The sequence below is a fragment of the Oryctolagus cuniculus genome, chromosome 1 (assembly GCF_964237555.1).
Source record: "Oryctolagus cuniculus chromosome 1, mOryCun1.1, whole genome shotgun sequence".
Classification (NCBI taxonomy): domain Eukaryota; kingdom Metazoa; phylum Chordata; class Mammalia; order Lagomorpha; family Leporidae; genus Oryctolagus; species Oryctolagus cuniculus.
Genome location: NC_091432.1, coordinates 61,089,399 through 61,113,157, shown reverse-complemented (window position 1 = coordinate 61,113,157; position 23,759 = coordinate 61,089,399). Strand labels below are relative to the sequence as shown.

General features: G+C 36.2%; 3 protein-coding genes across 3 annotated transcripts; all 3 read left to right on the top strand.

Moving 5' to 3' along the window:
- The first annotated feature begins 1,523 nt into the window (after positions 1–1,523).
- OLFR656 (olfactory receptor 656) lies at positions 1,524–2,465 on the top strand. Its single transcript, NM_001171475.1, has one exon. The coding sequence runs from the start codon at positions 1,524–1,526 to the stop codon at positions 2,463–2,465; it is 942 nt and encodes a 313-aa protein (NP_001164946.1).
- Positions 2,466–12,550: 10,085 nt separating this feature from the next.
- Positions 12,551–13,472, top strand: OR52N4 (olfactory receptor, family 52, subfamily N, member 4). Its single transcript, NM_001171476.1, is given in 2 exon segments — positions 12,551–13,467; positions 13,469–13,472. Coding segments are annotated over 2 exon segments (921 nt in total).
- Positions 13,473–20,778: 7,306 nt separating this feature from the next.
- OLFR658 (olfactory receptor 658) lies at positions 20,779–21,738 on the top strand. The gene has a single exon (NM_001171477.1). The coding sequence runs from the start codon at positions 20,779–20,781 to the stop codon at positions 21,736–21,738; it is 960 nt and encodes a 319-aa protein (NP_001164948.1).
- Positions 21,739–23,759: the final 2,021 nt, after the last annotated feature.

Genomic DNA, 23,759 nt, shown 5'->3' with positions numbered 1-23,759 from the left:
TAGATATTCTATATATAGAAAGTTGATTTCCCCTTTGACTGCTGTTTTCTCTCTGAATTTCCTGGCCATTTCATATTAATCTTTACATCCTCTCCCTTCTGGAAAAGGGCTAGTGATATAAAGAACACAATTAATATTTGTTGTTGACTAAATGAATATGAACTTCCAGGTAGTGAATTTCTCATTCCTATTTGAAAAATCCCAGCTAAAGCAATTCATGTTTATTCTAATAGTTCCTCCTCTGTTTTTCCACTTTACCATGGTTCCACATAGTCTGCATACTTCCATTTAGGTTACATATTCCTAGCTGTGAATTGTATCTGCTTAGATGCTAGAGACGTGGTAAAGACAGGATAAATGAGAGAATATTCTAAAGTTTCCCACAAGGAATGTTGATTCATCACTGTCCAGGTACAAGATAAGTTAATCTTATATAATTGTTTCTTGTTACTGTGAAAGTGTGAAATTGAGGTGGATTTGACTCAACCTTTTCTTTGAAATCACCAAGCACCAGTGACAGGGTGTGAATAAAAGAGTGATCCAGAAATAGGCTGAAAAAGCATGGAATTTCTGTTTTAGAAATAGAATTAAGTCCAGAAAGGGTAAACATCCCACATTTTGGGAAAAAGAAACTTGATATGTAAGGGTAAGTGAAGCACCTCATGGAATTTTAGATGAAAAACTTTAAACAAGTATATGTGAACAAAATCCATTGACTAATGAAAAGAGTGGAAACTGCTAGTGTAATACTAGAGGAAAAAATAGTCCTTAAGCACCAATACCCAAATCAGAGTGTATTCTGAATTAAAGGACACGTAAAAGGATGTCCAGATTTAGCCAGTGAACTGTACTTGCAGCTTGTATTCTCGACTGTTGGTCCCACCATACTCTTCCCATACTTCATAAGAGAGGATGTGATGAAATCCTTACTTAATATATACTAAATCGATCTTCTGTATATAAAGGTAATTGAATATGAATCTTGATGTGAATGGAATGGGAGAGGGAGTGGGAGATGGGAGGGGTGCGAGTGGGAGGGAAATTATGGGGGGGAAGCCATTGTAATCCATAAACTGTACTTTGGAAATTTATATTTACTAAATAAAAAAAGGAAAAAAAATAAACAAGCTGAGATAAAAAAAAAAAACAAAAGAGAGGATGTGTATGAGTATTCAGTCCCAAGAAAAATGAATGGTGTGTGTTCCTTTCTTTAAGAACAATGAGCTTTATCTTGTAGACAATTCCAGTTTATATTTGAATCCTTTCTCTCATTCATTTATTTTGTTTACAAGAATTCTGTCAGATATTATTCAGATTCCTTCATCAATACAAACCCATGTGATTCTCCTAACTCTGAGGCTAGGTACTACGATTATTGCAATTTTAGAGATGATGAAGCTTGCCAAACATTATATAGCTAGTAAGTGTCTCATTCATATCCATGTTCTGTGTTTTCTCCAGGTGATGTGATACTGTGTGGTGGTTTATGACCAGACAAGATGCCCAGCACTTATGGACATAACATGGGGTCTCCCAATTACACTAACCAGGATCCTCCTATCTTCTTCCTCCTGGGCATCCCAGGTCTGGAACAATTTCACTTGTGGCTCTCATTCCCTGTGTGCTGCCTGGGTACAGCCACAGTTGTGGGAAATATAACCATCCTTGTTGTTGTTGCCACTGAACCAACCTTGCACAAGCCCATGTATCTTTTCCTGTGCATGCTCTCAGTCACTGACTTGGCTGCTTCCCTCTCCACAGTTCCCAAGCTACTGGCCATCCTCTGGTATGGAGCTGGAAATATATCTGCTTCTGCTTGCCTAACTCAGATGTTCTTCATTCATGCCTTCTGCATGATGGAATCCACTGTGCTGCTGGCCATGGCCTTTGATCGCTATGTGGCCATCTGCCACCCTCTGCGCTATGCCACTCTCCTCACTGACACTGTCATTGCCCGCATTGGTGTAGCAGCTCTAATGCGAGGCTCTCTGCTCATGCTCCCGTGCCCCTTCCTCATTAGACGTTTGAGCTTCTGCCGAAGCCATGTGATCCCACATACATACTGCGAGCACATGGCTGTGGTAAAGCTGGCCTGTGGAGACACCAGGCCTAACCGTGTATATGGGCTGACAGCTGCACTGTTGGTTATTGGAGTTGACTTGTTTTTTATTGGTCTCTCCTATGCCTTCATTACACAAGCTGTCCTTCGCCTCTCATCCCATGAAGCTCAGTCCAAGGCCCTTGGGACCTGTGGTTCTCATGTCTGTGTCATCCTCATCTCTTATACACCAGCCCTCTTCTCTTTCTTTACACATCGTTTTGGCCACCATGTTCCACTCCATATTCACATTCTTTTGGCCAATGTCTATCTGCTTTTCCCACCTGCTCTTAACCCTGTGGTATATGGAGTTAAGACCAAGGAGATTCACCAAAGGGTTGTCAGGGCGTTTCAAAGGGGACATTGAACTGGGGCCAGGGTGTTTGAGGGATACTGGACTATAAAAGAGACATAGCCTCAAGTAAAAGAAACTTTTCAAGATTAAGAAATCAATCCCCAGCATTTGAGACTGGAATGAGGTTTAATGGGAGATAATGTCATCTGCAAAATCTTCTAGATCTTGTCTGAGAACTGTAAATCACAGTGAATTTCAAGGGGGTTCAGAATTCTTCCTGTCCATCCAGAGAAATGGAAACACAAAATTATTTTAACAGAGAACACACAGACATTGAAAGCATCCAACTGTACCCTGGAAAATGTCTGCCATGCTTCTCTTTTCAATAGAAATTATGGAAGCCAAAAGACAATGAAATGACTATTCAGTGTGTTGAAACCTAAATTCTGTCCACTTAGTATTCTGCATCGAGTTAAAGCATCCCTCAGAGAATATAAAATAAATATTCATATAAATAAAAGCTGAAATGAAATATTAAAGAAAATATATTGATCAGGATGCAGAATAATAGTTACTAATGGGAGCACAGAAGTACAGAAATGAATGAAATCATCAGAAAGAAGAAAAATATTGGAGTAATTATGAAAAAATATTTTTCTTTGACACGGAGAAAACATCTTACAAAGTTTAAACATACATAGAGGTAAAATACATATGTAAAGCAACAATAACAAGGTGAGGAATGATGTTTAGCCTGGCATCTAAGAGATCTGTGTCTCCCATTGGATTCCCAGGTTCAATGTGGAGGCTGGCTGCTCAGTCCAGTTTCCTGCTAAAGTAGACCCTGGGAAGCAGCAGTGATGGCTCCATCCACTTGGGCAACCTGGATTGAGCTCCCCGCTCCTGTTTTGGGCATTTGAGATATGAACCAGTGGATGGGACTCTGTCTCTCTCTCTCTCTCTCTCTCACTCTGCTTCTAAAAATACTACTACTAGTAATACTACTACTAATAATAATGATGGAGAAGGAGGCTTAATAAAGTTAAAGTCATAAGCTTCTTGCATTGCTAAAGTGATAAATATACTATTTTAAATAGATTTTGGTAGCAAAGAATACATATTGTATTATCTATGTTAGCTTTTGCCATAAAATAAAAGACTGGATAACAAAAACTAATACTGGAGAAAAATGCAATAATAATAATGATAACTGTTTTATTGGTTCAAAAAAGATAAGAGGGGGCAAAAATGGACATTGAAAAAAGTATTGGATGCTTAGTGTCCAGAGACTAGTACCAGAAAGTCTTTATCCCTCATTCTCTTGAAGAGGAAATGGGTAGTGTCACTGAATGGCCCTAAGTGACGTAGCTGTAAGCACATTGGCTTCCTGTAAGCACGAAGAACATCATTAGAACTCAGATGAAAGCTGTCTGGGAGTAAACGAGAACTTAGCCCCATCTACTGCTCACTTAATAACAGCTTCATTGAATTCTCTTTTGACTCACATTTGTGTGTGCATTTTGTTCCTTGCTGAGACCTTCATTGACTCATTAGCCTAATTTATACCACTACGACCTCTACTTGACCACTACTGTGCTACTGCTACACAAGGATATAGGGAGCTGGGATAGGTGAGCTCTTTAGATGAGCAGAAATAAAGAAACAGTTATGCTTTTTATGAATTACAGCACATATTTCAGCACAATGTATACAACATACATTAATCAAATCAGATAACTTTCATAATTAGCATCTCCATTTCCTTATCTTTATGTTTGGAGACTAGGAGTTCCCAGTGCAAAACCAAGCTGTGAAAATTTTCTTCCTTTTTTATCATCTTAAAATCAATGAACAAAATAAATCAATCTTAACAGAATATTATTGTCATGCATTTCAATCCATGCTGCTCTCCATTGGTTCTATGCTCACGGTGTGTGTGTGTGAGAGAGAGAGAGAGAGTGTGTGTGTGTGAGAGAGAAAGAGACAAAGACAGAGACAGAGAGAGAGAAAAATGGGCCCCATTTTCTCCTCACATGAGCCAGTTTTCCCTATTCTCTATTCATGGTCCAAGTTCAGATTCAGGTTTTACTAGAGTCTGAAACAATCAGATTGAAAGGCTCTCTTAAAAAAAAATACACACCTGACTACAAAATAAACATTTATTTAAACTGAAAAAATAATATAATTTTAAAAGTTGAAAAATTACACAGACATCATGAAGTCCTAAAAAAATACATTTTAAAAACTTACTGCCTGATAAATACCTGTAATAAAATTCAAAGTAATGTTTATTATGATGCAATTTAGGCTTATAGAAATATTGAAAGACTAGATAACAATTGTTTATTTTCATATGAAACTTTTCTTTATACTTCTTTGATCTTGATTTTCTTCCAAATTCATTGGTATGCTTGGAATATTGCCTATTTTTAAGATTTATAATGTGATGTTTCAATATGTATATACATAGTAAAATGGTTGCCATAATCAAGTCAGTTAACAATTTATCATTTCATACATAACATTCATTCTTTTCAAGCAAATGTAAAACAATAACAAAACCAGATCTCATTCTTGTCAAGATAACACAATACCATCAAATCTCATAAAAAGCAAACATGAGCAATTTTCATAACAATCCATTGGACTTAGCAACATAAAATTTTAAACATAGCATTTATTATAAATAAGCAACAACATAGCTAATTAGCAGTTATACAAATTAGCAAAAAATTATTGGAATGAAAGAATGGGAACTCTAAAACACAGTAGGAATTTCTTGTGAGGATGAGGAAAAATCAGATCAGAGGTGTCATAAAAGTCTCATACTCGTATTTATTTATCAATATATTTCTTTTTAAAAATCTGTATATATAGTGACAGACTATCTTTAAATAAATCATACACAGACATCATAAACTTTTGTTCTATCACAATTATACTGATTTGGAGTGATCTAATTTAGAAATCTTAAAATAACAATATGTAGTATGACAATGTTTTGAAACATAATAAATTTATAATACATTTACCTATATATTTTAATCATGATAGGAATATATCAGAAAATCACTTTAGGTTGTAGAACCATGGATACTTTTAAAAATATTTATTTGAGAATCAAAGAACGAGCGAATGCATATATTTCCACACACTGGTTCAGTCTCCAAATCCCTGTAGTGTTTGGGAGAGCTGAAGCTGAGAGCAGATAACCAGATCCAGGTCTTCTATGTGAATGGCAGAAACTCAATTATTTGAATCATGTCTACTGCTTCCCAAGTTCTACATTAGTAGGAAATGGAATGAGGAGTTGGAGTCAGGAATTAAACCCACGTATTCTGATGTGGGATGGGCACATCTTAACTATTAGGTTAAATGTTCACCCCTGAAGGTATTTTTTAAATCTCCTTTAAAATACTTTTCTGTTTTTCCAATATTTCCTTTATAATTATTGCTATTTTTATTATCTTGTAAAACAGATATGAAATTAGAGTCAGAGTTTTTTGGTCCTTATCATGCTGATCATTGTTTCAAGGTTTGGATACCCACAAAAATTTTCTTAATTTAATGTGTAAGTGTAATAAACCTAAAACCTCTGATGTTTTAGGCACTATATTATTCATCATTCATTTTCCTCATTTGAAAGTAATCTTTTTGAATCAGAGGCTGTGTTTATTTAGTTCCTAGCCTCGAGTGGAGAATAGGAAGTTCTCAATGACCGTTAACTAAATGGAGAGATAAAATGATACATTAATAAAAGAAGAAATTTTAAAATGAATCAGTACATGAAAAAAATGATATACTCGCTACACTGTGCTGTTTATCTCTTTCCCACAGGGCTGAGGAAAAGGAGGAAATAAAGCTGCACTAAGTATTTAAATCTAGTTTTCATTAAAATAACGTGTTTATTTTCATCATTACCTCCCCCACATACATACTAACACACACACACACAGAGAGAGAGAGAGAGAGAGAGAGAGAGAGAGAGTGAAACATTGTTCTCTTATTTATGTGCCATTAATGGGCATTAAATTCTTGCTCTCTTTCCACAGAGGTTAACTTGATTTCCATACCAGCATTAGTGTGATTTTCTAAAGTATCCCCTTGGGACACGCAACATACATCTGCCTTTAAAGGCTCTGTTCAATGGTACAGGTATCAAGGAATTTAGAGGTTTATGGCTGTGGTGTATTTTTCCCAGGATTGTGATTTTTTTTTTTTTTTTTGACCAAGACCCTAACTGCTATACTAGATAGCAATAACTACCCAGAGCTCAGGTATTGAAAACACATACAAGAAGGAATAGTGGAAAGATAGATTATTTTTCTTTTTCAGATAGTATGGTAAAGTGGTGAAGGATTTGGGGGTATATTTTAATTATTTATTATCTTACAGAATTAAAAGTAATTTCTTCCAAGTAGGTTGAAGGCAGAAGTGCTGTGTGAGGTTGAATTCTCTTGGAAAGTATTTATTTCCCAAAATCAGGCTTAAAATGTAATTGACTTGATCATGAATTTCCATGCTATTTCTCTACCCAAAGAAAAATCCTTATTTCAGCAGTGGTAGAAGTCAGGTGTGGTTCACTCCATGACAAGGAACAGTGGAAGAATAGCTGAAAAATTATCTGACTCCCTCCCCTTACCTGTTCTCCTACCTGTTCTCTCCAAAGCCATCATCTAATTTTCTTAGTTTATTTATTTTCTGAGAAGAATTAGCTAAGATTTTGTTTCATCCATAATGGTGGAAAAATCTACCTGGGGCAAACAAAAAACGCACGAAAAGATGAACCTGGGTCTAAAGGATTGAAAGTGATGTGATTACTCAGAGGATGATGAACCAGGTTAAATAACAGGTAATGTCAAAATGTATTTTATAAATGATCATAGTCATTCATTAATAATTTTGTTGCAATTACTCTGCTCATGTTTCAGCAAAGTTAAGCCAAATTTCTTGCAGAAGAAATTACATTGTGATGGGTTGAAATGGTTTTCTTGAAAAAGAAAACTGCTTACTTTTGTAGTTAATTTTAGATCTTAACTTAGATCTTGCACAGCTTTGCAAATGTATTGAAGATGAGACTAAATTGGATGAGCAGAGAGCCAGTTTCAGTGACTTAAGCTATACCTATAATAAAGAGGTGTATGAGGTGTATAAATAACATCACTATCTTGAATAAAAAACTATACTTTTCAAAAAAGAGCACATGTAATCCTATAAAAATATCATCTATTCTATTTTCAATTTTCGGGGTACTTATATTTTCCTTAATTTCTCTCCCTGTATGATACATAGATAAGCTCTTGAAAAAAATGAAAATAAAAATACATTTTTGTTGCAAAGTTTTTAAATGCAGTCATAGTTACTTTCAAAATATATGTTTTCCATGAAATTTTAGAAGACCTGTTATATATCCACAGTATCTTCCTCTGCCAGAAGTACTTAATCATTTCTGTACAGAATTAGAGCACTGAACTAACACTGTCCACACTTTATGTAAAAAACTTTAACTCCAAGAAAAGTTGTGAAATTTTATTGTGCACTATTTATAATGCAATGTTTAGCTTGAATCAGGAATTAGATAATACAATTGGCAGGTAATGTTCAATGTATTATATAGAGGGAGAAAATAGAAAATAATAGTATCACTATTGACTAGTTAATATAAAATTGCTATACATTATAAATTGTTAATTGTTATAGAAATTATAAATTATCGAAAAATAATTTTATAAATCTTATTGCAGCCATAATTGTGCTATGTATATATACATATCTACACAGTTTTAAATGTATATCTTAATGATATATGTAATAAACTTGAAAAACAAAACTGAAAATTAGCTTGACTACAAATATAAATTATACATTTATCACATCTGAAAGACAGAAACTTGTTTGTAATTTTGGTTTTAAGGAATAATGTTTTTAACATTGAAAAAATCTGGTTCTATGTTTTTTTTTTCCAAAAATACAAAGGAATACACTCCTTGAAATGCCAAAGCTGAAATACTCATATATAAATAGTGCACTTTCCTTAAGTGGAGACTTGAAGGTCAGTTTATAAGATGTTATAAAATTTAAATGTTGAAAAGCCCTCATTTTAACTTTTTCTTTGTATTAACAAAATGAAAATTCAAGTTTGAAAGTTTTTGATGATTTATGTTACAGAAAAACTTTATGGAACCTGGCAGTGAACATTTTGATACAATCAGCTTTAATTGCATATAACCGAGCATTTTACTTCTCAGTCCTGCAGTTTAGCAATAACATATCCAAAAGACACTTGACTCTTTCTGGTGAGGTTTTTACTTGAAGTATGAGCAGAAATGAGCTACATTTGAGTGAGATGGGCAAAGGCAGCATCAAAGCCACAAGTATCAGAGTGAGGAACACAAGGAAAAACAAACAGGAGAGACTGCGTGCTTCCCCTTTTAGTCTGCCAGAATCCAGATCCTGCTTCAGGTCTGAGAACACTCGTCCTCACATCTAGAAGCTTCTCCTGAAACTCAGATGCAAAAGTGCTCCCACGCCACCCAGTATAACGTCGAGTTTTGTAACGACATACAACCTGGAAGAGCTCACCTGTTTTAATGCTCTTTATTATTTCCAAACCAAGCTACCTTTTGAGAAATCTGATCTTTTCTCTTGATATTATTATATCAAGCAAAATTTCATGGGACTAAATTCTCTATCTGATAGTGATTTAAACAAGTGTGCTTTATTAATGGAGGGCAGGAAGAAAACTTCATCTGATGGAGGAAGAGTTCGTTTGGTAGCACTCAATTCATTTCTCTCTTGTTTTAAAGATTTATTTATTTATTTGAAAGTCAGAGTTACAGAGAGGCAGAGGCAGAGAGGGAGAGGGAGGCAGAGACAGAGAAAGAGAGAGAGAGAGAGAGAGAGAGAGAGAGACAGACAGACAGACAGAGAGAGATTTTCCATCCGCTGGTTCACTCTCCAGATGGCTACAATGGCCAGGAGCCAGAGGCTTATTCCTGGTCTCCCACATGGGTGCAGGGCCCTAAGGACTTAGGCCATCTTCCACTGTTTTCCCAGGCTATAGCTGAGAGCTGGATCAGAAGTGGAGCAACCGGGACTTGCACCGGCGCACATATGGGATGCTGGCACTGCAAGCGGCAGCTTCACCTGCTACTGCATAGTGCTGGCCCCTCAATTCATTTCTATGGCACTATTTTTTGTAAGTATTTACAAAATGACTCTCAGTCTGAGGGGAACATACAAATATATACATTGAACATTTAAAATGTGATAGTGTGTCTTAAACATACTATCTCCTTTGATCCATTCAATAATATGGTTTTTAAAATAAATTATACAAATGCAATTTTCACAATTAATCAAATTGCATCTTTATGGTTTTTTTATACAGTTCCTTCTGTTCCTTTCAAATTTGTTTAAAATTTGTTTATTTGAAAGGGAAAGAGGTTGGAGGTGGAGAGAGAATACTTCCATCTGCAGTTCATTCTCCAAATGCCTGCAATAGCCAGGAGTGGGCCAGGTCAAAGCCAAGAAGTAGGAACACAATCCAGGTACCCCATATGGGTAACAGGCTCCAATTACTTGAGACGTCACCCCTGCCTCATAGGTGAGAATTACCAGGAAACTGGCCTCAGGAGCCAGAGCCAGGAATTGAATCCAGGTATGGCATATGGTACCTGGTCATCTTAACCACTAAACTGAATGCCCATCCCCAAAATAACACTTTTTCTCTCCACAGTCTGCAGTGGTTTCTTTGTTATAAATTAGTTGACACTTGGGCTCTATTTCTTAAAATGATATTTTAGTTATATTTAAAATTATGGGTAATTTGTGTTTTAAAAAAGTTACATAAAATGTTCACATTCAGAACATTAAGAATTAAAAATATGGGATTAAAATCCAAATCGAAAAATTGATTTTTGTCATACTACTTTTGCTTTGTTATCTTTAGAGAAATTGAGAGGTAAACATAGACTCAAAGTGTAAATGAATCCATAAAAATCAACTCTAGAATTCAAGAGTTCTGTCTCACAGTTTGGTAGCATTTCTACCCACATTAGTTGACATGTCAAATCAGATCTACTATTTCCTAATTCTAGTAATTGTAGGGCTATAAGCAAAGGAAGTTAATTGAAGCCAGTTGGGTTATTTAGGAAATTGGGTTACAAGTTCCTTTTTATGGTTGGTAGGAAGCTCACATAAATCTCTCTTTGCTTTGGAGCCTGCTAAGTAAATAATAATCTGCTGTTGTTCTCAGCCTCACTTCCTGTCTCTTGTTGATTCTTACTTACCTTACCTACCTATTAGGGAAATACTAAGATATTTCATTCCCTTCCTTCTTCTGCCCTCATTCCAAGGGGAGCCTTTTCCTTGAAATTAGGGAAAGGATCATGACCTCTTCCCCACCTGCTAAATTTTCCACACACCATAACGTTAATTCATGACCCTCAGGAGCCTTGTGAATTCTTTCTCATTTATTCTCCAATTTCAAGGAAATTCCTGTTATGTGATACGTGTAAGATTCCTTGGCTTTGGCTACTGCCTCAGTGCTTACCTTTGTGACCTGTCCCCTCACATGCATAAATTCCTGTTAATTCTCACAGACTTGGTTGTACTAGTTTCCATATTTTTGCAAGTTCATTCTTCTACCTGGTTTTATACTCACAAATGTGTCTCCTTGACAACATGTCTTCATTCATAACAGATGTTAAATACCTTCTCTTTAACATAGTCCTTAATAATCACCAATCTCACCCCAAACACCCATCACCAACAATCCCTATTCATTTTAATAGTCTAATGTTCATTTAGGATCCTGCACAAATATTATTTTAGTTCCTGTTAAATTTGTTGACATTTGTATGCAATTTGTCTATTAAACTCTGAGTTTATTGAAGAATGGAACGTCGTGTTCTCCATATTGCCACTTTGTAGATACACAATAAATGCTGATGACAAATAGAGACTGATGAAAGAAACAGAGCCTCTTTCTCCAACCTAGAAGTTATTCAACTTTAAAATGAAGTTTAAATGCAAGTATGGAATTTCATATTGATTAATATTACCCTAGGATGAGAGATAAATCTGAGGTATGGTTGGAAATATCAAGCATAAATTTGCATTTATACCATTTCCCCACTGAAATCCAAATAAAATGGGTTCCATTACTTTGCTATAAGAATATAAATCAAAAGGTCAGGAAGAACAGATGAGAAAACAACAAACATTGGAGGTATAAAGATATTACTAAATGATAAATATTAAATGAAGAAATTATCCTGAAGCAAGTCTATAAATACCTCTAGTAAGGTAAATGAAAATGAAACTAGGTATTTATCCATTTATCATTTTGCCAAAGACCAACAAAAATCCCAGAGGGCAATGATTGAAGGTAAAACAGGGAGATTGATAGAAAGAATAAAAGAAATGATTTGCTACTGCTGATAAATTTGCCATCCTTAGCTGATCTCCAATTGTGATGAGACGTTAATTATGTTAAAAATTTTAAAAGTGTTCCTAAAATGCGTATTGGTCAGACACAGTGAAGGACAAGAATGAGACACCTTAAAATGAAAAGACTATCAAAAACTTCATTAACTTTAGAGACTTCAAGCCCTATTGAGAATAAATCATTTCATATTTCCAAAATACTTTGCACAATGCCTCCATAACCAAGAATAAATATCAATAATTAAGAATGAGAATTTAAAAAAATGCATCATGTTTATTGGGTCATCAGAGAAGTAATCAAAGGTATCTTCTATAAGATCACATTCATAGCGAGATGTGTGTCTTAAGTAAAACACTCTAAAAAACACTTTTAGAATAAAAGTGACAATTATACTTAATAATTATAATGATAATCCTGGGAGAATGAGTATCTTTTTAGAAAATCAACATAGAATAAATGTCTGTGATGATAACTTAGGTTGCTGAAGAAGAAATCAAGAAATGAAGCAATAAATTAGTCATAAACAAAAATTAAACAATCAAAATTATTCCTGAGCAATCAGAAAACTTGATTATTTGATCATTAAAATGTATTGTTATTTTTAAAATTTGGGGAAGCATGAAACAACAACCATAAATTAGACTTTTTATTGTTTTTTCTTATTGTAGGAAATCCCACACAAATTTTAAGTCACAACTGATTGACCATGGTAATCCCGAATAAAACAGTCTTGACCCCAGTTTCATTTATTTTGAATGGAGTTCCAGGACTGGAGGACATGCATGTCTGGATTTCCTTCCCGTTTTGCTCCATGTATGTTGTGGCTGTAGTAGGGAATTGTGGACTGCTCTACCTCATCCGCTATGAGGACTCCCTGCACAGGCCCATGTACTACTTCTTGGCTATGCTTTCCCTTACTGATCTTGTCATGTGCTCCAGTACAATCCCGAAAGCCCTCTGCATCTTCTGGTTTCATCTCAAGGAAATTGGATTTAATGACTGCCTGGTCCAGATGTTCTTCACCCACACGTTCACAGGCATGGAGTCTGGGGTGCTCATGCTCATGGCCCTGGATCGCTATGTGGCCATCTGCTACCCTCTGCGCTACTCAACCATCCTCACCAATCCTGTCATTGCCAAGGTTGGACTCGCCACCTTCCTGAGAGGAGTGCTGCTCATTATTCCCTTCACCTTCCTCACCAAGCGCCTGCCCTTCTGCAGAGGCAATACAATTCCCCACACCTACTGCGACCACATGTCTGTGGCCAAGTTATCCTGTGGTAACATCAAGGTCAATGTTATCTATGGGCTGATGGTTGCCCTCCTGATTGGGGGCTTTGACATCCTGTGCATTACAGTCTCCTACACCATGATCCTGCGGGCAGTGGTCAGCCTTTCCTCGGCAGATGCTCGGCAGAAGGCCTTCGGCACCTGCACTGCCCACATCTGTGCCATTGTGTTCTCCTACAGTCCGGCCTTCTTCTCTTTCTTTTCCCATTGCTTTGGGGGCCACACAATCCCTCCTTCTTGCCACATCCTTGTGGCCAATATTTACCTGCTCCTGCCTCCTACTATGAACCCTATTGTCTATGGCGTGAAAACCAAGCAGATACGAGACTGTGTTGTAAGGATCCTTTCAGTTTCTAAGGATACAAAATCCCATGGTGTATAAAATTAGTTTTTTTTTTAACTTTTATTTAATGAATATAAATTTCCAAAGTACAGCTTATGGATTACATTGGCTTCTCCCCCACGATGTCCCTCCCACCCACCACCCTCCCCTTTCCCACTCCCTCTCCCCTTCCATTCACATCAAGATTCATTTTCAATTCTCTTTATATACAGAAGATCAGTTTAGCATACATTATGTAAAGATTTCAACAGCTTGCTCCCACACAGAAACATAAAGTGAAAAATACTGTTTGAGTACTAGTTATAGCATTAAATCTCAATGTACAGCACAGTAAGGACAGAGATCCTACATGAGGAGTAAGTGCACAGTGACTCCTGTTGTTGACTTAACAAATTGATACTCTTGTTTATGGCCTCAGTAATCATCCTAGGCTCTTGTCATGAGCTGCCAAGGCTATGGAAGCCCCCTGAGTTCACCAACTCTGATCATATTTAGACAAGGCCATGGTCAAAGTGGAAGTTCTCTCCTCCCTTCAGAGAAAGGTACCTCCTTCTTTGATGACCTGTTCTTTCCCCTGGGATCTTACTCGCGGAGATCTTTCATATAGGTTTTTTTTTTTTTTTTTTTTTTTTGTGCCAGAGTGTCTTTGCTTTCCATGCCTGAAATACTCTCATGGGCTTTTCAGCCGGATCCGCATGCCTAAAGGGCTGATTATGAGGCCAGAGTGCTGTTTAGGACATCTGCCATTCTATGGGTCTGCTGTGTATCTCACTTCCCATGTTGTTTTTCCATGAGCAATGGGAAACCAGGAGGAAGAGACTGGCTCCTGGCTTTGGATTGGTGCAGCGCACCGGCAGTAGCTGCTATTTGGGGTGAACCAACGTAAGCAAGAGTTTTCTCTCTCTCTCTCTCACTAACTCTGCCTGCCCCCCCTAAAAATTGTGCTAAGCAAAATAAGTCCAACACAAAAGGGTACATATTGTATGATTTTATTTACATAAAATACCCAGACTAAGTATATTCATAGAAAAGAAAGCAAATTAATGTTCACCAGGGGGTGGAAAAAAGAATAGAAATTGATGACTTAATGGGTCTGAGGTTTCCTTTGAAGTTATGTTTCTTTTGAAGAAACATTATGAAATTAGAAAGTAGTGATAGTTGTACTTCACTGAGAATGTACTAAAAGTCACTGAAATTTAGACTTTAATATTGCTGAGATGGTTCATTTTATGTTGCTTATATGACTTGCATCTTAATAAAAAGTTAAAAGTAAACAAAGTACCAAATAGTTTTCTACATGCATATCTATTAATATTAATTAATATCAGTTCCTGTAAAAGAAATTAGATTAGAAAATAGTAGTATTGGAGCCTGCACTGTGGTAGTGGGTAAAGTCACTGCCTGTGGAAGCAGCATCCCATATGGTCACCAGTTCAAGTCCTGGCAGCTCCACTTCCAATCCAGCTCTCTGCTATGGTCTGGGAAAGCAGTAGAAGATGGCCCAAGTCCTTGAGCCCCTGCACCCTCATAGGAGACCCGGAAGAAGCTCCTGGCTTCTGGCTTTGGATAGGCCCAGTTCTGGCTGTTGCGGCCATTTGGGGAGTGAACCAGCAATGGAAATCCTCCTTCTCTCTGTCTCTGCCTCTCTGTAACTCTGCCTTTCAAATAAATAAATAAATCATCTTAAAAAATAATAATAGTATACATCTTTTAATATAGTTTCATAGGGTTTTCCAATTCAATCCCATCAACGTGGCAAGTACCAAGGCCATCTCACTAGTCCAAGTGATCAATTTCTATTTACAATTGATCATAATGATAGGACTAAGAGTCAAAGGGATCACATAAACAAGACTAGTGTCTGCAAATAATAACTGATAGAATAAAAAAGGGAGCAAATGATCCAACATGGGAAGCGGGATGCACATTAGACTCATAGAATGGCACAGATATCCCAAACATCACTCTGGCCTCAGAATCAGCCCTTAAAGCATTTAGATCCAGCTAAAAAGTCCAAGAGAGTATTTTAGGCTTGGAAAGCCAAGACACTCTGGCAAATAAAAAAAACGCTATATGAAAGATCTCTGTGAGTAAGATCCCAGTAGAAAGAATGGGTCATCATAGGATGTATCGTTCTCTGAAGGGAAGAGAGAACTTCCACTTTGACCATGGCCTTGTCTAAATATGATCAGAGTCGGTGAACTCAGGGGGCTTCCATAGCCTTGGCAGCTCATGACAAGAGCCTAGGGTGATTACTGAGGCCATAAACAAGAGTGTCAATTTGTTAAGTCAACAACAGGAGTCACTGTGCACTTACTCCTCATGTAGGATCTCTGTCCTTAGTGTGTTGTACAATCTGAATTAATGCTATAACGAGTACTCAAACAGTATTTTACACTGTATTTCTAATGGGTGCAAACTGCAGATATCTTTATTTACATATGCGAAATTGATCTTCTGTACATAAAGAAAATTGAAAATGAATCTTGATACAAATGGAATGGAAGAGGGAGTGGGAGAGGGGAGGGTTGTGGGTAGGAGGGAAGTTATGGGGCGGAAAAAGCCACTGTAACCCATAAGCTGTAATTTGGAAATTTATATTCATTAAATAAAAGTTAAAAAATAATAGTATAGATGTTTTAATATAGTTTCACTAGAGTTTTGGAACAAAACATGTATATCTTATGTATATTGTTAATTGATATAGGTGGCCAGTTGATTTATATATTACAGAAATGAAATATATCTTAAATTACACCTATATTATGGAATTTAAGGGTGTTATTTAACTTTCTAAATTAATTTTTACTGTGGAAATTAATAAACATATGGAAATACTCATATACATTAAATAAATATTCTATATTCAGTTAACTTAGTAATCGCATTTTAATGTGGCTATTCTCACCACCATCATTAGATAGTCAAAATTTAGGCATATAATTATTTCTAATTCAATACGTTTGCATAGTAAGCCAAAAGTTTTCATGAGTTTCTACATTGCCATAATATCCCATCATTAACCTCACCTGAATATAAACTTATGAAAAACCAGAGCTCATGGTATCTGATCCTTTTTTTCATAGTTCTTAGCTTGCCTTGGGGAGGACTAAGTACTCCGTGATGTGATTTGAATACATACATGCAAAATTCTATGAACAAAAGAATAAATGAATGTATGTGAGTGCTGGAAACATTCTGTGCTTAAGTTTTCAAGTTGTGTCTCACAGAGCATCACAAAGCAACAAACAGAACTCTGTAATAAATGCTAAATTTACTAATTTTATTAAAATTGAATTGCACATTCTCATCTGCTTCCAATTTATGCAGAGTAACACATAAGCACCCAGAGATGGATACACACATATGAAGATGCAGCCTTATTTATGCACCACTGGACATAAGATTGTCTAAGAATGGAGAGCCTGCACTCTGCCCTCCTGCCATGGGGATAAGCTGCTTTCCCACACCAGGACCTGCATTTCTAATGCTCTGAAATGGACCCCTGGGGTATAGGACGCATATTTTTCCTTTAAAGGCTTGGTACGATGGTACAATTATCAAGATGTCCCTAAGTTGAGCGTCATGCATGTACATATACAACTCGATTCTTTTAATGAAGATGAATACCTGCACCAGGTTGCTTTCAGCCCAGTGTTTTGCTGTCCAGAAAGTAGGTACTGAAGTGCACCAAAGAGATGGGGGGCTAGTGGCAGGAAATTTTAAAGACAGAAAAGCTTTGAATGTGCATGAATTGTTTATGATAGTCTGAGAAATACACATTCAACTATATTAAGTACGTCTGAAGGCCGAATTGTTGAGAAATTTGATTTATTTGCAGAATGTTTTTTAAAACAAATTCTATAACATTTTATGATGATTCCAAATATCCATGTTATTTTCTTAACCAAACGGGAATTATGCATTCTGTTGTGATAGAAGTCAGGTCTAAATCATTCCCATGAAGAAGGGAGAAGTGGGTGATTTGTAGGGAACAGTCTTTGACTATGGTCAGAACACCGATGCAGCTTATTGGTCCTCCCAGGATTCATCAGAACGAGAGTAGAGTTTTCTTTGTTCTTTTCTGAAAACAGTTGTCCCTATGTGTCATCAATGTTAGATAGCAGCCCCTAGTTGAGGAGCCCACTGTCATGGGAAGAGAAGCTTAAACATTAATAGTCCAGTGAGGGAACAAATGTACTAACCAGCGTATTTGGGAATGATGAGAGACTACAGATGTTATTAAGTTATACTGTACAGATTATGAAATTCTCATGTTAATGCTACCATTTTAATAGAGTTTTCCTTAGCCAAGCATTATATGACTTTTCTTTGCAAGAACAATTACATTATGATGTAGTGAAATACTTTTAAACTCGTTTTGGGAAAAATTCTAATTTACTTTGTGATTAATATTGTGTTATTTTAGTGTATGTGTGGACCCCCTACTGACCATTTTTAATGTCTTGAACTTTACTGTGTATAATAATAAAATGAGTTTTAATAATTAAAGCTAGATTGATAAAACACAAAGTATCCAAATACAATATTTATTCTTCAGAATATATTACATGGAATCTCAGGAATATATTTTCTACTTTTAATCAAGGAATATCTATGTTTTCCCTAATTTCCCTCTTTGTTTCTGTTGTATAAATGGCTACATAAAAGCTAACTATTTGAATGTACTGAAGAAAAATGGGTATGAAAATTTGGTATATACTGGCAAAATATCAAAACAAATTTAAAAGTTCTACTTGTTTCCTTGGTAATCAATTATATTATATATATATATATATACATATATATGTGTGTGCATGCAGTGTGTGTGCATTTGTGTACAAAAAGGCATCAAAATTTCATGGGAGATGCACATTTTACTTAAATTCCATTCTCCATGAACTTTCTGAATTATCTCTATATAGACAGCAACATGCATATATATATATATATGTGTGTGTGTGTGTGTGATGGAAATATACATATACTTGTATAAATTATTATAGATTTTATGTCTTATAAATATCTATAAATGTTGTGTGAAAAATACATTTTATGCACACTTATCAGGCACATTTACGAGCCTGACAAAAAAAATACTTGGTGACAATGTTGGCATTTTAGATATACAACTCATGGTTTAAGCCCATGAGATTTTTCCACAATGCAAGTTTTCAAGGCTTTTATTAGCCTTGTGATTATTCGTTTAGGGCCAACCATTGATGCTAAAGATAAAATTGAGCATCAACTAATAAGCTGCTCTACAGTTTCAGTAACTGTCCTGTTTCTAAAACTTCTGTGTTTGAACAAAGTGAGGAAGAGAATTATTTCATTGTTTCCTGATACTTGCTGTGAAGAAATTTTACCAAATCTAAAAATGAAACAATTTGATCTATTAGTTTAAATTGCACTACATAAAACCTCTTGAAAACTGTTTCAGAGAAATGATCCTGACCCAACGCTTTCTTGCTTTTCTTTCTAAGTAATATATTCTCCTGAGTTTGATATGTGTTTGCTGTGTTAGCATGTTTTCTTTTGCCCAGAAAATCTTTTAGTATACTCCAGTATGATTTTCTTTTTATATACCTCTTTGTTACTTCAACACATACTCTGTGTTTTTTTTTTTTTAAATCACTGTGAATCATGACAAAGTTATAATTTATTTCCCAAGTCAACGCATTGTTTCTATTGTTTTCTACAATTTATAATGAGTATACTAGAAATTTTTGCTTTCTTGTCATTTATGAAGTAGATATTTATAGTTTTATTTCTTGTAGTGGTGATTTTTATGTTTTCCAAGTAACATTTAGAGAAATGCTTTTAACATTGTGTGAAAAATAATATGTAACTAGAATTCTAAAACCATCAAAATGATAAAAAAAAGACTATATTCAGACATTTACCCTTTCCCAAAACATGTGTTCTATGCACAATGAAAATATACGTGTATATATATATATATATTTAGATACACAGATAGTTCTATCACATATAATAGAGGAGAGGAAGTTTCCAGGTGGGAACTATTTAGAAAAATGGGGAAGGACTCCAATTCAGAGAGGCAAGAGGACAAAAACTTCCCTATAAGACCTAGATGGGTGGGGAAGGACAAGAATTGATCGTTTCTAACTGTCATAAAAATGTTTTACAGTTCTCATAGAGTTAAAAAAACCTTGAGATATTTACATAAAATACTAAGTGAAAATAATTAATATAAAATATTGAATGAAGAATAAATGCAACTGTGTTACCTGGTTACTTAGCAAGAAGGGATAATACCTAAATTAAAAGAATGAACCAACACCAAATAATTTAAACAAAAATTATTTCAAAAAAAAGAGATGGTAAATAAGAAAGTATATAAGATTTAGAAATCTAGAAGTCAGAGCAAATAAGGAGCTAAAACGTGCAAGAGTAAACACTTGTGCATGTGTGGGCAACAATCAGAATGACACAGCAAAATTTTTAAATTTTGTACATCTTCTTGTGGTACTAATTTTTTTAAAATGAGCATATTTATATGACATGATTTAGAAGAAATAATTTTTAAAAATAACTCAAAAATCAGTTTTGGTGTTGAAGGTACAGCAACAACCCAGACATTAAGAATCCTCCTCTTCATAGTTCCTTTTTACTCAATTATAAAGTGCAGAGGGCTAAAAATATCTCTCAGGTTGTAGTTAGGATGAAATGAATTAATACATAAAAGATTCTCAAGTCATGAACTGGTATATAGTAAGCATATATAAATATGACCGATTAGTTAAGAAAAAGAACAACAATAAATACATCCCCTCATATCTGTTGTGGCATGATAGCTGCTGTGCGAATGAATTTTCCATAAGGAAATACCCAAATGGTAGTGTTTAGATTTATGAGCACATAAACAAAGTGTAACAAAAATGTCATCAGAAAGAATATAGCAATAATTACACTTGACTAAGTCTTCACTAGGACTGCATCTGTATTTTTCCTTAAAGATAATGTAGATGCCATGGATTGATAGAACTTGACACATAGCATCTGCCAAATAGGTTTAAGTTGAATGAATTAAACAGCCATGTTTGACTTAAATTACATTTAAGTAAACGTTAGCTGGAAATTTAAATTTAATTGTTTGATATTATTGTGTACTATTTAACAGAGAGAAGATAGAGGGGGGATAGAGACATCACAATTGAAATTTTTATTTTTCTATATTTCCTAATCAAGTAGAGTGAAGAACCAAAAACAAACAAACAAACAAACAAAAAGTAAAATCACAAGAGCTTATTGAAGATTTTGCCACCCTAATCTCACTGATGCTGAACCAAACAGACCTTACCCCAAGCTCATTCACTCTTAATGGGATCCCAGGACTGGAGGACATGCATGTCTGGATTTCCTTCCCGTTTTGCTCCATGTATGTTGTGGCTGTAGTAGGGAATTGTGGACTGCTTTACCTCATTTGCTATGAGGACTCCCTGCACAGGCCCATGTACTACTTCTTGGCTATGCTTTCCCTTACTGATCTTGTCATATGTTCCAGTACAATCCCGAAAGCCCTTTGCATCTTCTGGTTTCATCTCAAGGAAATTGGATTTAATGACTGCCTGGTCCAGATGTTCTTCACCCACACGTTCACAGGCATGGAGTCTGGGGTGCTCATGCTCATGGCCCTGGATCGCTATGTGGCCATCTGCTACCCTCTGCGCTACTCAACCATCCTCACCAATCCTGTCATTGCCAAGGTTGGACTCGCCACCTTCCTGAGAGGAGTGCTGCTCATTATTCCCTTCACCTTCCTCACCAAGCGCCTGCCCTTCTGCAGAGGCAATACAATTCCCCACACCTACTGCGACCACATGTCTGTGGCCAAGTTATCCTGTGGTAACATCAAGGTCAATGTTATCTATGGGCTGATGGTTGCCCTCCTGATTGGGGGCTTTGACATCCTGTGCATTACAGTCTCCTACACCATGATCCTGCGGGCAGTGGTCAGCCTTTCCTCGGCAGATGCTCGGCAGAAGGCCTTCGGCACCTGCACTGCCCACATCTGTGCCATTGTGTTCTCCTACAGTCCGGCCTTCTTCTCTTTCTTTTCCCATCGCTTTGGGGGCCACACAATCCCTCCTTCTTGCCACATCCTTGTGGCCAATATTTACCTGCTCCTGCCTCCTACTATGAACCCTATTGTCTATGGCGTGAAAACCAAGCAGATACGAGACTGTGTTGTAAGGATCCTTTCAGTTTCTAAGGATACAGAACCCCATGGTGTATAAAATTAGTTTTTCCGTGAGCACGAAGAGAATGAAATAGTTAATTCTTGTGATCCCTGTTAAATATAAGAGTGGGAATAAGAGAGGGAAGAGATGTGCAATTCGGGACATGCTCAAGCTGACTTGCCCCAAATGGTAGAGTTAGAAACATACCAGGGGATTCCAATTCAATCCCATCAAGGTGGCATGTACCAATGCCATCTCACTAGTCCCAGTGATCAATTTCAGTTCACAATTGATCATAATGAAAGGACTAAGAGTCAAAGGGATCACATAAACAAGTCTAGTGCCTGCTAATACTAACTGATAGAATAAATAAAGGGGCGATCGATCCAACATGGGAAGCGAGATACACAGCATACTCATAGAATGGCAGATGTCCTAAACAGCACTCTGGCCTCAGAATCAGCCCTTAAGGCATGTGGACCTGGCTGAAAAGCCCCTGAGAGTATTTCAGGCATGGAAAGCCAAGACACTCTGGCACAAAAAAAAAAAAAAAAAAAGAAAAAAAAAAAGAACAACAACAAAAAAACACAACAACAACCTAAATGAAAGATCTCTGTGAGTGAGATCCCAGTGGAAAGAACAGGTCTTCAAAGAAGGAGGTACCTTTCTCTGAAAGGAGGAGAGAGCCTCCACTTTGACTATGACCTTGTCTAAACAAGATAAGAGTCGGAGAACTCAAAAGGCTTCATAGCCTTGGAAACTCATGACTGGAGCATATGGAGATTACTGATGCCATAAACAAGAGTGTCAATTTGTAAAGTCAAAAACAGGAGTCACTGTGCACTTACTCCTCATGTAGGATCTTTGTCCTTAGTTAGCTGTACATTGAGATTTAATGCTATAACGAGTACTCAAACAGTATTTTTCACTTTGTGTTTCTATGTGGGTGCAAACTGTTGAAATCTTTACTTAATGTATACTAAACTGATCTTCTGTATGTATAGAAATTGAAAATGAATCGTGATATGAATGGAAGGGGAGAGAGAGCGGGAAAGGGGAGGGTTGCGCGTAGGAGGGAAGTCATCGGGGGGTGGGAGGAAGCCAATGTAGTCCATAAGCTGTACTTATATTCATTAAATAAAAGTTACAAAAAAAACAAATAATGACTTCAGGTAGTGCTATAAAAAACTTGTTCTAAAAAAAAAAAAAAAAGAAATAGTTTTTTCTGCTTGTATGCCTAGGCAGCAGCTAATAAAATGTTTCTGTAAGCTCTGTTGCGGTTAACTGCAGGAAAAAAAGAGATTGTTGATAATTTTCTATGAATATCTTACTTTCTCATATCTCTGAAGAACTAGTATAATAATTAAACCAAGTTTCCTTAAACCAACCCTAAGGAAAAGTGATTAAAATTGAGGCAGGCATTTGACCCAGAAGCTAAGACATGGTTGGGAGGTCCATGTCTCACACCAGAGTGAGTATTTGCCTAGGTTTGGGTCCCTGTTCTGATCTCATTCCAGCTTCCTGATAACATGCATCCTGGGATGTAGGTCAGATTGAAGTAGTTGTGTCCCTGCAATATGGGAGACTTGGATTTCGTTTTGGCTGTTGCAGACTTTTTTGGGTGAGATTGGGAATGAGGGGAGGGTGAATCTGTAAATGAGAATTCTCTCTCTCTTGCCTTTCTTTTAATCTCAAATAAATAATTTTTTAAAGGATCAGGATTATCCTAGTCCCTTTTTGAAACAGTGGTTACAATTTTCGGTTTGATAGCAGTTCTCATTTTTCCCTGGAAAATATATCATAGTATTTTTCATCATTACCAAAGCAGTTATTTCATCAATGATATCATCTTAACAACAAACATAGCTCATAAAATCATAAATATAATGGCTTTTAAGTATTTCAGCATCAGATTTCTCCTAGCCAGAACACACACACAAAATTCTGGTAAACATAGCTAATTATCTCTCTCAAAACAGCATTTAAAACACAGTTTTGGGAAGAGAGATGGTTCCCTTCACAACATGTTAGAAGCAATATAAGCTTTCTTTATGAACCATACAGTAAGGAGTCAAAAC